The 14,922-nt window shown below is 43.0% G+C and overlaps 1 protein-coding gene across 3 annotated transcripts in view; it reads right to left on the reverse strand.

Annotated features, from left to right (window-relative positions):
- LOC147446410 (uncharacterized) overlaps nucleotides 1-14,922 on the reverse strand; it is a 28,276-nt gene extending 13,354 nt beyond the window's left edge. For all 3 annotated transcript variants that reach the window (XM_086525642.1, XM_086525641.1, XM_086525643.1), the window contains exons 1-3: nucleotides 14,602-14,922; nucleotides 14,315-14,495; nucleotides 1,892-2,478 (exon numbers count right to left, since the gene is read on the reverse strand). In XM_086525642.1, coding sequence (XP_086381768.1) covers nucleotides 1,903-2,478; nucleotides 14,315-14,488 — 750 coding nt within the window. In that variant the 5' untranslated portion in view covers nucleotides 14,489-14,495; nucleotides 14,602-14,922 and the 3' untranslated portion in view covers nucleotides 1,892-1,902. The remainder of the gene's footprint in view (nucleotides 1-1,891; nucleotides 2,479-14,314; nucleotides 14,496-14,601) is intronic.

The following is a 14,922-nucleotide window of genomic DNA, read 5'->3' on the forward strand; positions in this document are numbered from 1 at the left end:
TTTCGGACTATGCTTGGACTCTGCGACATGCAGAGCTCAAGGGGGAGTGTTGAGATGTCGAGCTCTACACCTTGAGCTGGCATCCACTACGGGTCTTGGCCGCTTACTGCATTTACTCACTGGCGCGTTAGGTGACCGACACGGAGGATCTCTGCCAGTGATTCTACAGATGGACTACACTTATAGTGCCAGCCTAGTACGCTTCTAGCGAGTTCACACTTAGTGACCGCATGTACATATGTGCTACTTTTCAGCTTTAGCACTTAGTCATTTTGTACTCTCTTTTCTGTGAAGAAGAAGAAGAAGCTTTCCATCTCTGTGTGCTTTGTGCTTGCCTTGTGTAGCTCTCTTGCATCCTCATTCTTTACAGTGCCACCCCTACTCCTACCACCACCACCCATTGCCGCCCCTCCCTCCAGTGGAGTAGCCAAGGACCTCTCTCTCTCTCTCTCTCTCTCTCTCTCTCTCTCTCTCTCTCTCTCTCTCTCTCTCTCTCTCTCTCTCTATATATATATATATATATATATATATATATATATATATATATATATATACTCCTTACTCACAAATTGTGAAATCGGGAAAAAAAGAACGAATCATATCATGCGTGTTGGTACTTGTATTTGAAGAAATGATAAAAGAAAATAGTACCTTGAATCCATTCACTCAATGAGCAAATAATTATTGACCTCTTATCTTTTGCCACCACTTATGGGAAGATTGAGCAAATTATAACTAGTTGCTTAATTTTTAGCCTCTTATATATCGATTTCTCACAATAAAAAGTAGCACTTACATCTAGAAAGTTATACCCATTGCAATTGTAATCAACACATAACTTTGCAAAACAAAATATTGACACAGTACACATCAAATGATGGTAATCCCAATGCTAGAGCAAAAATACAAAACATTTATATAGAAACAGACACAAATTTGCATTATAAGTGGAATTTGGAACATTTATACATGGAAAATGGGCTAAAAGGAAAAAACAATGGATGAAGAGTGCACTGCAAAATGGACCTTGAAACAAAATTCTTCTATTTTAAAAAGTTCCTAATATAAATTTCCCGATTGACAAACAAAAAGTATCGATTGAGATTTCATTGGACCTTATTTTCAAGGAAACTTTTGGGCATTTAGTTATCAGCTATGAGAGATACCTTAAGTTTTTGGATGGCTTACATTTGATGGCTCTATCCATATAAGTACTCCTAGAGAGCAGAGCAGATTGAATGATGATGTAGAAAGATTCTACATGAAGAGGTTGTCATTAACTTGGCTAATTGACAATGCATAATTGTTTTGGGGTCACATTAATATACTTCTTGAAACCCAAGTCATATAGAGTCCATAAAAAATATTCCATATCTAATAAGGAATATTCTAAGAGTAATTTTGGACACCAAGCATCACTATCATGGTTTCTAGAATTCTAATTAGAGAAAATTTTGGGCACCAAGCATCACTGTCATGACTTCTAGATTTCTAATTAGAGAATCTACTACACTCGACCTATAACTTAGATGCTTTGAGACGGACCTCATTAATGCCCAAAAGGCGCAAGGATAGATGAAAGGCTTGCTCATAATCCAAAATATTTGCATTGTCTCAACTTAAGCTTGCTCCACTTTCTCCAATCTATGTTAGGTACTTCCCTAGTTTGTCTTTTGACTTCTACCTTCACTTGTCTTTTCATTTCCTAAACTCACCATTCACTTATGCACTTAATATGTTTTGAAAGAATTTAAGGTTCTTATCAAGCTAGCCAAGCAATACACCAAAGAAGTTATTCTATCTTCCAATTTTGTAAATGATGCTTTTAAAAAAAAGGCCAAAAAAGACTTCAACATGAACTTAAATTGCCTTCTTGTTTTGAAATACTTACAAATGCTCGTTTTATTTGCTTTGTTGTAGCTCCATGTCTTGTTGAGCTTGGAGTGCCTTATTAGAAGTATTGAGGTCGTGATCTACAAAGTCAGAGCTGTAGAGGGCATGGAGGAGTATAAGAGCACAAAGGAACATCGGTACAGAGCCAAAGACCCAAAGGAGGAGAGGGAAGGCAACATAGAAGATACGAGATCCAATGCTATACATGAAAGTACCACGCTCCATGAGATCTGCCACATAGTCAGCAGTAATGAGGTGATCCATGGGGATGTTGACCATGTAGTTCACATGGTTGATGAAACGAATGGATTGAGTGTGGCATAGGAAGGACACCATAAAGCAAGAGAGCACTGCAAATGTCTTAATTGTGTTAGATATAGTCATAGGGGATGGAGGTGTTGTTAGAGAGATGGAAGGAATTGAGGTCCCTGTGTTACCCCCTGGTAGTTGCTTCACACTAGTTCCAAAGGTGAAGTAAGTTGCTAACCCTGCTGTCAACAATACTGCTGTTGTGGCCATCAATGTTGACTCCATGATTGAGTTCCTTAGAGTTTGTACTGCCAAAACATTCTTCTTATGGTTCTCCTGTACATCATGAAGGAAAAATCATTCTTCACATTCTTGTTATAATTATTTAAACAATATCTCAAATATGTTGCATGTATTCAAATTAAACGTTGATAAAAGTCCATGTGTTTAGCATCCCATAAAATAATAAAAGATCCTTTTTTTTTTCCAAACTCCCAACTGTGAGTGGATGTATTAAATTCTACATAAAGAGACGTACAAAGTAACTGCAAGCTCGTGTTGAGCCTTGAAGGATCGTTGGATATATCAAGAAGCTACAAAGCCCCAAACAGAGGTGTGTTATTACCATGATGATCCCTTACACGCGGTCATCGCGAGGATACTGACTCCGAGAGCCTCATGACAACAAAGTAGGCTAGAAAGTTCAAGAAATAAGATTTTTTTTTCAGAATTCACATATTGTAAGTGAAAATTTATCAAAAAACAAAAAAATTGCAAAGCAAGCCATGCTCACAATGCAATACCCAACCAACTCAAGACTAACAACATCCAAAAACTAGCTAGAACAGGGGAGTCCAACCCCGAGAATACAGAAACTAACAAACCGAACATACCATCCGAAACGGCCTGTTAATGGGACCTAGGTCTCGCCCAACCAGCTGAAGACTAACAACATCCAAAAACTAGCTAGAATACGAGAGGCCAACGTCGAGAATATAGAAACTAGCAAACCGAACATACCATCCGATGGGCCTGGTGATGGGGACCTGGGTCCCACCCTTTCAGTTGGTATGTTCGGTTTGTTAAAAAATAAGAATTCTTAAATTGCCTTCTATATAAATCCCTAATCTCCAAGAGATTGTTTGAGGTGCGAGAATACTGGCTACTCGGTTGAAATAAGGTAATTGATTACTTTTGAAGAAAATGATTTCTTTAGTAAGTCATGCCAATCCAATTCTTGCACTCCGTCAAGGTCCATGATCGGGGAACTACTGATCACAGCCCTCGATTGCCTGCGCTTTCCTGAGAAGAAGAACGTGTAGTAGCCGATAGATGTTCTACACGTCAGCACATGGATTATATTATTGTTGCTAGCAAATGATTATTTGATTCATTAGCATTCGTAAGCCCAACTGTGGCGTAGAGCTCCCAACAGGTGACACATCGGGATTTAGCAGTTCACTACTATCGTGACATCTCAGCATGCTGAAGAATCGACTGTAGGTTTTGTGTGGTAATCTGCACAGTGGGCTTAGAGTAGGACTCATCAGCATGCGAAAGCTGCAGGCACCATTGTCCACATGGATAAATTTGATTGATTGTCCTTGCTCCCCCCTCCTAGACCGTTGACAACCGAGTATGGTCTCTGAGTGACCATTCCCTGCAATATTGCTCCCACGAATGGCGATTGACCTCGCCGATCGCCATGTGACCACAATATTAGAGGGACCACTCCCTACACCTTCAATGTTTGGAAATATTCTTAGTATTTGCTTTTAGTTACTTATATAATGTTGACGTACGGGGTCTAGTTAGTAGATACTAAAGCTTTTTGTGTGTGCATGCATAAAGAGAGAAAAAAATGTGTATAAGAGAAAGTAAGAGCTACGAGGTCTTAGCGAATGCTAAAGTTTTTGTGTGTGGCATGCATAGTGTGAATTGAAAAGAGAAAAAGAAAAATACTAATCTAGCGTGCAAAATGTGGTGATTTTATAGCTTAGTTATAAAAGTGTATTAATTAGTGCGGGAGATTCCGTAAGAATCTAGCAACATAAAGAAAACACGTAAATGTCCTCGCCTGCTACTCTCGGCTTCGGTGCCTCCAAGTTCTCGCCCTGCCCTGCCCTGCCCCACCCCGCAGCGCTCCGCCTACTGGCCATCTTGCCTTGCAGTGCAGAGGTCGGCCATCTCTCCCTCCCCACCATGGGCTCACACAAACAGCCCGTTTCGTTTCCCTCTTGTCTTGTTGACGCCCACCCGTGAAACAAAACTGAAGCAGATTGTTGTTCTAGTTTTCAATTGCGCAGAGTACCCCGTTGTGGGCATCGCCGCATAACCCAGCCACTTCACTCCACCATGCACCGCAGGGGAGCACATCAACGCAGCACACAGCTGCCAATCATGGTCCACGCGAGCGTGCGACAACAACGTCATCAACATCGCCCATGTGTGTAACCACCATAGCCCCATCAAGGCCCATTGCGGTAACATCCATTACAATAACTAACAGTGAGATGGGAAGCCAGAGTTTGCGGGAAGTCCTCGAGAGAAGCTGGCTCGCAATGCGATTGACAAGCACCTCTTGAAAAAAAAGCTCTCTCTGTCGGCTCCCATATACAAGCGGGTGCTTGGACCCAGACCTCCCTGCAGAGGAGCTTTTCCCTCCGTTTGCATCACACGGGACACCTCTCTCTCCCTACTTTGTTCCAACCTTGAGGCCATCGCTCTCCCTTGTGCTTTGCCACCACCTTCGATCTGATACCACGTCTCACACTCTCCACGCCTTCGCCCTCAGGGCACGCTCTCCCTCGCTCCGCCTTCTCCCCTGGACTAGCCTTTTGATTTTCACAAGTGTGATGAGCACGCACACATCAGCTGCTTTCACTCGTGCTCCACGACCGACAACGTGTTCTGCTAAACACACACACAAAGAGAGAGAGAGAGAGAGAGAGAGAGAGAGAGAGATGTGCCATGCGTTACCACGAGCGCGCAAAGCAACATAGATTTTTTTTTTGGAAAAAATACCAAATTTGAGAAAATTCCCAAAATACCCCCAATATTTTGTTTTGACTTCCCAAAATGCCCTTACTCCCCAAAATACCCATGGTTGTGTTTAAAAAATAAATCGACCTTTTATAAGAAGACCGATTGTGTATCTATACTATAATAAAAGGGGGAGAGATTCCACCCCCCCTGCCACATGGTGCAATTTTGCTTGCTCCAGCTACTGTGGCTTGCAAACCCGGCAACACAAGTGCTGAGATAGAGAAAGAGAGATACATTGTGTACAGAGAGAGAGAGAGAGAGAGAGAGAGAGAGAGAGAGACGTCCGTCAAATTTGTTTCCTCTGAACTCAGCGGCTCAACGAGAGAAAGAACCGTCGCCATGCCGAAAATAGTTTACCTAGCCAAGATAACATCACTCATTTCCGCAAGGCACAGGTGCAGCAGAGCTCTAGCTTCAAGAGCCAACAGCTGATAAACTCATTCTTCCTGTGATTGCAACTGCCAAAATTGACAAGAAGGAGCATACAAGTGGAAGTGGAAGGAGCGAACAAAAGAAGTCTTGGGTTTGGAATTGAGCAATCTTATAGAGTGCAATCAAAGGGAGGGAAACGTGCAGATCAGAGCAATATGATGGTGAGAGAACGCGGGGAGGAACGTGCAGAGAAGTGAACGAAGGACTAGACATAACGTGGAAAAGCGAACTGCCATGGGCAAAGGCTACGAATGCAGAAGATCAAGAGATGCGGAAATGGAAAGCATGCAAAAAATGAAAAGCGACATAGGAGTGCAGCAAGCTCTCCACAGGAATACCCACCTTCAAACTGTTCGCACCTTAGGGGATGCCTATAAAATTTTTACAAGTAACCTCCATAAATTTCCCACTGTCACATCTATATATTTGTATTATAATAAAAGTGGGAGGGATTCCACCCCCGCCACATGGTGCAATTTGCTTGCTCCGGCCACTGTGGCATGCAAACTGGCAACACGAGTGCTAAGAGAGAGAGAAAGAGAGATACATTGTGTACATACAGAGAGAAAGAGCGAGAGAGAGAGAGAGAGACACACAGAGAGACTGCCATCAAATTTGTTTCCTCTGAACCCAACGCTCAGCGAGAGAAAGAAAAGGCGGTATGCCTACGCGAAGAGAGAGAAAGAGAGGCGGCACGCGGCTTGTGCTCAATGAGAAAGAAAAGGCGGTAGGCCTACGTGAAGAGAGGGAAAGACAGGTAGCACGCACGTAGCCCTCGCCTGACGTAGTGACTTCTAGATGCAACTCGCTTGTTGTGAGAAGGGAGGCGTGCGCTTTACGATAAATGGGCATGAACGTTTTAATTTGGCGCTGGGAATGTAGGGGGAGCCGGCGATGTGCATGGAGTGTTTGTGAAGGGGTCCCGCAATGGATGGCAGCCAATAAAGCGCCACTGGGGCCAAAATTGGCAGAGCGACAGATAGCTTAGCGGACAGACGCTCTCCTTTCATATTTTCACTAGTGTGGCCTGAGCGAAACAGGGAGAGAGAGACTGCCGATACATGTGTGTGTGTGTGTGCGCGCGCGCACGTGTGTGTGTGTGTGTGTGTGTGAGAGAGAGAGAGAGCTAGAGAGAGAGAGAGAGCTAGAGAGAGAAAATGGCACGATATTAAGTTGAGACACATTTTTCTCGGACACTCCTCTCAATCTGACGTGGTTGTGTGTGTGTGTGTGTGTGTGTGTGTGTGTGTGTGTGTGTGTGAGAGAGAGAGAGAGAGAGAGAGAGAGAGAGAGAGAGAGAGATGTAGATAGAAAGCGCACCAGACAGACTGCATGCAAAGAGAGAGAGAGAGAGAGAGAGAGAGAGAGAGAGAGAGAGAGAGATTATCATCAACATCATCAATAGACGGCCTCTCGCGCTCTCTTTCAAAACACTGTTGGAGGAAATTTTTAAAAATTAGGTTTATTTTTTGGAGTTTCACACTATTTTTCTCTTTTTTGGGTTGGGGTTTCTCCTTTTTCCCTTGGCCTCAACCGACAGAATAAAACAAGGTTATTTGTGAAGGTTTCGTGTTGGCATTCTAAAGTATGAAAGAAATAAAGTCATCCATGGCAGTGAAATGAAAAGAACCCTAACAAACTAATCAAAAGAAGAATTCAATTGCGCATATTCAATCTGAGTTTGAAAACAAGGTGAAGAGGCACGAAGGCCCACTAAGTTAAGGGGAGATAAGGGAGAGTAAGATAAAATATGTGCTTACAATCACATGGAATTATTATTGTCTTTTAATATAAAATTGTGTTATCTATTATATATATATAATCACAAATGGTTTGTCCGCACTTACATAATGTGAAATGTGCACATTGCACGTTAGCATTTTGAAACAAAATAAAATAAGAATGAAGTAAAATAAAAACAATGAAATTAAAAATTAAAACAAAAAATATATTTTTTAGTGCTCTTCTCATTAAAAAAATAATTTTAATAAACTAAAAAATGATAAAACAAATTAGTGAAATAAATCTTTATGAAATACTTAAATCAAAGGAACCTTTATCAATACTTTACATCATGTGTCATGGGATCAAACTCTTACGAATACACTTTTAAATCCGAAAAGGTAAATGCATCTTTAGAAAATAGCATTTAAAAGACCATGATTTCTTTTCATTTACAATTTTTTTTTAATAGAAAAACTCACAATTCGTGAGTGTATTGTATTAAACACGTCATAATATTACAAAACCAACCTTAAGCTCGCATCGAGCCTTGAGGTGCAAAAGTTTACAAGCTCGATGTTTGTCGTCTCGTAGTAAGGTCTTTCACCACCGAATTTGAACAACATTTCTAGGCTTTACTTACCGTCTGTTGACAACAAGGCATTAGTAGTCCTATACCAATCTTCCAAATTTTGCTTGTGCCCGAGCATCCATATCACCACTTTGCTTTCTTGTATAATCTCTACGAAGCTTGCCACCTTAGGATCTCCTTCGCACACTCGGCGCTTCCTTGTCTGCCATACATTATGGAAGAAGAAGTACCTGGGCGAAAGCATGTTAACCTGCCGCGCTTTTTGTGCTAGTTAGCAGTTTCAAGTTAGTACATCTTCAAAAAGTTGGGCGTCCGGTAAATTTTTTACAAATAATATCAAAATTTGTCGGAGGTTGTACATTTGGATTCCTTGTTTCAACAGCTTTCTATTGATATATCATATGTCATAGATCTTGGAGATGTAGCTCAAGTTATTGTACTAGTTAGCATATGTCAAAATTGTGCTAGTAGTTAGCATTGTCCAGGACATGAAAAAGTATGACACGTTAACATGCTTTCACCCACCTGACAGTTTGAGTGCTGAGGAGGAGGGCAGGACTCCCCAACTTCTTATCTCCAATGCATAAATCAGTCTTGAAAAAACCAATTTCCATGTCCTTTGTACCCACTTGCATATTTTCCCTGTGTTGCCTCTAATAGCGAGGCATTCCATGAATAGATGGACCAGATCCTCACTAGCTAACCTGCACCCCAAGCATTAATCTGACCCTATCCCTCTCTCATGTATCTTCACCCCCGTTGAAAGAGCACCCCACATTACCTTCCATAGAAATACCTTCATGTAATGCGAAAACTTTGCCTTCCAGATATTCTCCATTACTTGCTCCCACCATTCCTCTGACCATTGTTTTTTCCATATCTTGTTAAGGGGGCTCGACCAATTCTTCATGTGCATCATTGCATGATATATGCATTTAGAATGGGGTTTCCATAAAAGACTGTTTCGGGCCATCTCTAGGCATTCCATTCAAACCCCGATTCACATATTGGCATCACTACATTGCAATGGTTTTCCATCTCTGCCTCTCACGATCCCAGAAGTGCCTAAGTGGATTTAGTCCTTATTATTCAATTCCGTGGCTGTTTCTATCCAATAGGGACTTTGTGTGGAACTACAACTTTAGAGAGCCAGGGGGAACATTGCAAAATGGAGTTCTTGAAGTATCTGGTTTCTTCTCCCCACTCTAAGACTCCCGCTGCTCTGTTGTATTTCCTTACCAATTCCCTTGAGATGCCCCCCTAGACTTAGGCCGGGTAGACCATGTCGGGACTAATAGTTTGTCATGAACCTCTACCTCTTTCCACTTACCACCTTTTAAACCAAGTTTAGATGGTTCTATTATTTCTTTGATCATAATAGCCCAAGATTGATCCTGTTTAATTAGCCAATGAGACTACAAATTTTGCGCGACGAGCTTCTACATGGGCCACAGGGTTGAGAATTTCGAGGCCTCTTTGATCCACTCGCCGAGCGACTGACTCCCAATTGACCCATTGCCATGGCCTAGAGGATTTCGTGACTCCCTTCAAGGAAATGTGGATCTCCCTACCCCTATCGGTCCTTTCCACTGCATAAGGTGGAATCAATGTAGATTCCATCTTCTGACCTTAAGCATAAGACCCAATATGATCAATAGGAGCCCTCTCACGTCAAACCCATCACAATAATCATCGATTGATCATCATCCCTCCCCACACCACCCCTTTACCAAAGAAATGGCAGCGTGCTTCTTTTGATTGCCCTCCCCCCTATCATGCCCCAACCTTCAGCTGTCTCCCCATCCTCCTCCTCCACCTCGTTTTCAAGTTCTCCTTAAATTTCCTTATTCTCCATCTGCTCTTTAGCTCTCTTCCTCTCCTGTTGATGGTCTAGCTTGTCCTCTCTCATTTGACTGACCCCTCGTCCCCCTTAATTTGCAGCACATTGCCTGCCTTCCACACCTCCTCTTCGCGGATTATGCGGAAGGTAGCATACATACAGGGTCGATTATGCGAATTCATTAGTCTATGCAAAATATTCCCTTCTCTCTCATCGATTTTTTCTCATTAAGTGGCACCTCCATCCTTCCTGCTCGTAATCGAGAGCATCGTCCAGTGCCACCGAGACACACACATACATAGAGCGCGCGCGCGCGCGCGAGAGAGAGAGAGAGAGAGAGAGAGAGAGAACCAAGGCATTCGACCTATAAGCTCGCGACGCGCTATGCTTGAAGTATGCGTTCTCCTTGTCCGCCCTTCGAAGCCTTTGTCAATGCTCTCTCATCAGCAAGGCACTTGTGACGCACGCGTAGGTGCCTCCTCTCCTAGCGCCTATGCACATGCAAGAACGAACATCACACCTAGGTGGTTTTTCGGTTCAAAGCTTCTATTGGGATCTTCCTAGATTCCTATTAAAAAAACACCCATTTTCAAGCTAGCACTTGTACGAAGAATGGGCCAAAAACATAATTGTGGGCACATATTGGGAGCAGGATGTTGCATGTCATCCACGTCAAACACTAGTTTTAAAGTTTTCTTTTTGCAAGAGAGGACACTACTTAAGGTTTTTAGTACAGAGATTCCACCTCCACTTGTTGTTCATAAGATGGAATCTACAAAATTCCACCCCGCCAACGTGGCTTTTTAAAAAGTCTAGAATCTGGACAACCCAGTGGCCGTGGAGCTCATGACGTTCCTAGTAAGCTGCACCCATCAACTCCTTGCGTTGCATTCTTGTGTGCAGGGCTAGAAAAATACATTTTTCCTAACCGAAGAAAATAAGGGCAAACTTGAAATTCTACCGGTTTTTAGGTGGTCAGAATTTGAAGCTTTTGCCTGTATTTGCACTAAAACTTGTGTAAATTTGCCGGTTTTCTTCAAGGCAAGCTCAAAATCTAACCGCAATTTTACAATTTTAGCTGGTTAAAATACATTGTACCCCGGTTTTTTTTCTAACATTGCTTGTGTCCCCCCCCCCCCCCCCCCCCAAAAAAAAGAAAAAAATTCCCCTTTCGTTCGCTTTACATAGAGAAAAGTGAGTTCTATTTCAAGATGTTAACTAATTAGACAAGCTTTCAAATCTTATATTCCGTCCACGTAGATTCTATGTTCTCTATAATAAAATTTACTTTTTGAAAAAAAAAAAAAAGGTCGCTATATTCTTTTGCTTGCGTAAAGTGACATGAAAACTTTAATTTGCCACCGGATATACTCATAACGCATAAGATATTTGGTCGAGACCAAGTAATATTCTCACATTCATGTGCATATCGAGTCACTTTTGCATGATTTCCTAACATTTTGGATTAAGATGGGACATGGATATCCACTCATAGAATGGCTTGTTTATTTAGGCTAGGTTGGAGCCGACATGGGAATCCACTCAACCTTGAAGCTTTAATTTAAGGAGCCCAATCAAGCACTTTCCCAACTAACCTATCCTCCCAGGATATCGTGGGGATTGAACCTCCCACCTTGGCGTGCACCTTAGCACGCCCAAAAATGTACCAAGCTTGTAGAGCATTGGATTAAGCTTGTTGAATGTATAGGGATACATGACAAAGTGTACATGAATGAATTTGAAGAGATGTCCTCGCTTTGCATCTGCTAAAAACACCACAGCTTCCTCACCCTGACCCTTGCCTTCAAGATGCAAGCGTAGCATATCACAAATAGTCGATTCCAAGAGACGACATCCTGGAGAGGAATCTCCTCAAGCATTTTTTGTGCTTAATAAATTGCACCACATCTGGCATACATGTCAAGCAAGGTAGTGCCAAGCACAACATTTTCTTTCAACACCTCCTAACTAACCATATCCTCATGAATTCTTTTTCCCATATCAACATCTCATGTAATGCCACATGCCCTTAAGGTGTCAGTGTACATGATTGCATTTGGAGAGATGCCCAGTCTCTGCATATGCTAAAACCAGGCTAGATCTTCCTGACCATTACCCTTACCTTCAAGATACAAGAGTATGTGATTCCATCTTGAGTGAAAACCCTCTCCTCACATTTGTTGAAAAACAGCCTAGAGCTTCTTGGCCTTGCCCAAGTTGGTCATATCCTGCAATAAGTGCCTTTCAACAGACGACGTCCCGGACAAGAAACTCTCAAGCACTTTTTTTGCTTTATGAAGTGCAATACATTTGGCATACATGTTGACCAAGGTAGTGCCAAGCGTATGTGATTGCATTTGGAGAGACACCCTCGTTTTGCATCCACCAAAAACAGCCCAGAGCTTCATGGCCCTGCCACTTGCCCAAGTTGGGCATATTCCGCATCAAGGCCTTCCAAGAGACGTCATCTCGGACGGGAATCTCCTCAAGCACTTTTTGTGCTTTATGAAGTGCACCACATTTGGCATACATGTCGACCAAGGCAATGCCAAGCGTATCTTCCCCTACATGTTTGCCTTGAAGATGCAAGCTTATGTGATTGCATCTAGAGAGACACCCCCCCTTCGCATCCGCAGAAAACAGCCCAGAGCTTCTTGGCCTTGTCCAAGTTGGACATATTCTGCAATCAATGCATTCCAAGAGACTACATCTTGGATAGGAAGCTTCTTAAGCACTTCTTGTACTTTATGAAGTGCACCACATTTTGCATACATGTCGACCAAGGCAATGCCAAGTACGACATTTTCTTTCAACAACTCCACTCTAATATTATCATTGTGAATTCTTTTGCCCATATCAACATCTTGTGTAATGCCACATGCTTTCAAGGTGCACATTGATGACTTGTTACACTGTGTGAAGTCCCCCACTTGACATACACACTAGCTAACCTGTTGCATAAGTATGTGTTCTTTTTAATCAACCCACTATCACGAATATCAGCATGCATCCTATTGCCTTGGTACAAATCCTTGTTCGTAGCACAGTCTTTAAGTGAGCTCACAAAAGAAAGACTTATTCTCTTCTCCTCCATGTTTGCTTGTGTAGCAGATATTGCTGCTTTTTTCGCACTGCACTGAGTTCAAGAAATAGACTCCGTGACTTTGCATGCACGCTTATGGTCACGACTTGCTGTTAGTAGTGTTTCTATTATTAGCCTGCTCTTAGGCACTCGCATAACCAAACTCTCTCTCTCTCTCTCTCTCTCTCTCTCTCTCTCTCTTCAAACTCCAGAGGAACATCACCAATGAAATCTTGGATGACAGCCTGCACTGGAGAGGTCTCCAAGAGCTATTGTTGCTTAAGATATTTGGGGATGGGGCCTTGTGAGAGGACGCTTGGGGGCCTCAGTAGGAACCATCAACTCTCGCACTCGCACTCAAGATTCAACAACGTACACACTACACATAGCTCTCTCTCTCTCTCTCTCTCTCTCTCTCTAGATTCACTCTTGAGACTCAGAGCACACTCGTTGGATGCTTTAGAGTTTGATACGTGGCCAGGTGAGGGACTTGAATCCCTTCCCCTATATATATATACTAGTACGGCCGGCCGCCTTCGACAGCCTCTCTCTCTCCCCCTCTCTCCCTCTTTATCGCGTGCAAAGGGGCTTGTTTTTGTTTTGGACTTTAGCCTTCAGGTCGCAGATTGTGACACGTGTAAAGGGTTCCCCCTTCCACCATATTATGTTAGTAGATACATATATATATATATATATATATATATATATATCACACACATATTTATATTGGAGAGGAAAAGGATGGAGGGCAGGGTGGCGATCACATGTACCAACCCTTTGCAATTAGAAAAGGGGATGCCCACACGGAGGAGGTTGATTGTTATGGATTACCCCTCTCCCTCCGCTAATGGCACCTCCAAAGGGGTGCAGTTAGAAATGTGCTTCTTATCCCCCCCCTCGTCTATAAAGACCACGGGGTCGAGTGAAGGGATCAACGGCCCCCTTTTAATCCACCGTTGATTGACCTTCATAGAGCATAAAAAATTAGGTTCCTAGCCATCACGTCGCGCCTTGAACCCCAGACCTCCGTGTCCGCACTCCACAGCCTAATCCAACCCACCTAGCGCGTGCCCTTGCAAGGAAGGTGATACCATTACTACAAAAGCTTGCCCCCTGCTGCTGAGATCCGACTGCGCCTTTGCCAGTCCATTCCATTACTCTCCTCCCGTGTCACTTATAGACGAGGTTACCTCGCCCCCAAATTTCGCATGTACTGTGTCTCATCAAATGTCTTTTCAATCATATCTTACCTCTTACCACCTCCCAAGAAGTGGTCTAGAGAGAGAGGGACTACGTGTGTGTGTGTGTGTGTGTGTGTGTGAGAGAGAGAGAGAGAGAGAGAGAGAGAGAGATGAACCCCACTCTAGTATTGCAAAGGGATTAGATATTCCTGTATAAAGGGTAAACTTGAGACTCGTGAGTGCTAAACAAAGAGAGAGCAACGGGAGAGAAAATTTACAATGAGCATGTCGTAAACCCAGAGGCGACGAGCTTTGTGATTGATTCCCATGCGCGTCTGCATGGGTCGAGTGCGCACTTTGTAGAAAAGGAAAATGTGGTAAGCCAGGAGAAGGGCGACCGAAGTAGGCGCCAAGACAGCGTCCACAATGTCGGAGCTCCGCAACTTGTCCATTGCTGTCCTGCAAGGAGACATATTACATAAATTAGCAGGATTGGATGTGGACGTTGCATGCAAGATCATGTTGAGGCGGGCGCAACTTTATTTGAAGTCTAATTACAGCGAACCTGCAAGTCGGCGATATGTGTTTGGTCTAAACTGAAAAGAACTTGAAGTGGGCGGTGATTAGGCGCAGTTGGGCGAAGCTACTGATAGCTTGAAGTTAAGATCATACGAAGGTGGCAATGCAGGCGCTTATGGCTCGATGACGCTTTTGGTTAAAAGACGATAATACGCAGTTGGGCGATGCTGATTGTGGATAAAAGAGACTAAACTGCAAGTTTGCGATAGCAAGCTGAAAGCCCTAATCTGCAAAGCTGCGGGTGCATCATATTAAATTGGGTTAGCGCTAATTGGCAATTCTTCGATCGCAAGCAGCGCTCTTTATA

This window comes from Adiantum capillus-veneris, chromosome 12, assembly GCF_014529385.1.
Source record: "Adiantum capillus-veneris isolate H3 chromosome 12, ASM1452938v2, whole genome shotgun sequence".
Taxonomy (NCBI): domain Eukaryota; kingdom Viridiplantae; phylum Streptophyta; class Polypodiopsida; order Polypodiales; family Pteridaceae; genus Adiantum; species Adiantum capillus-veneris.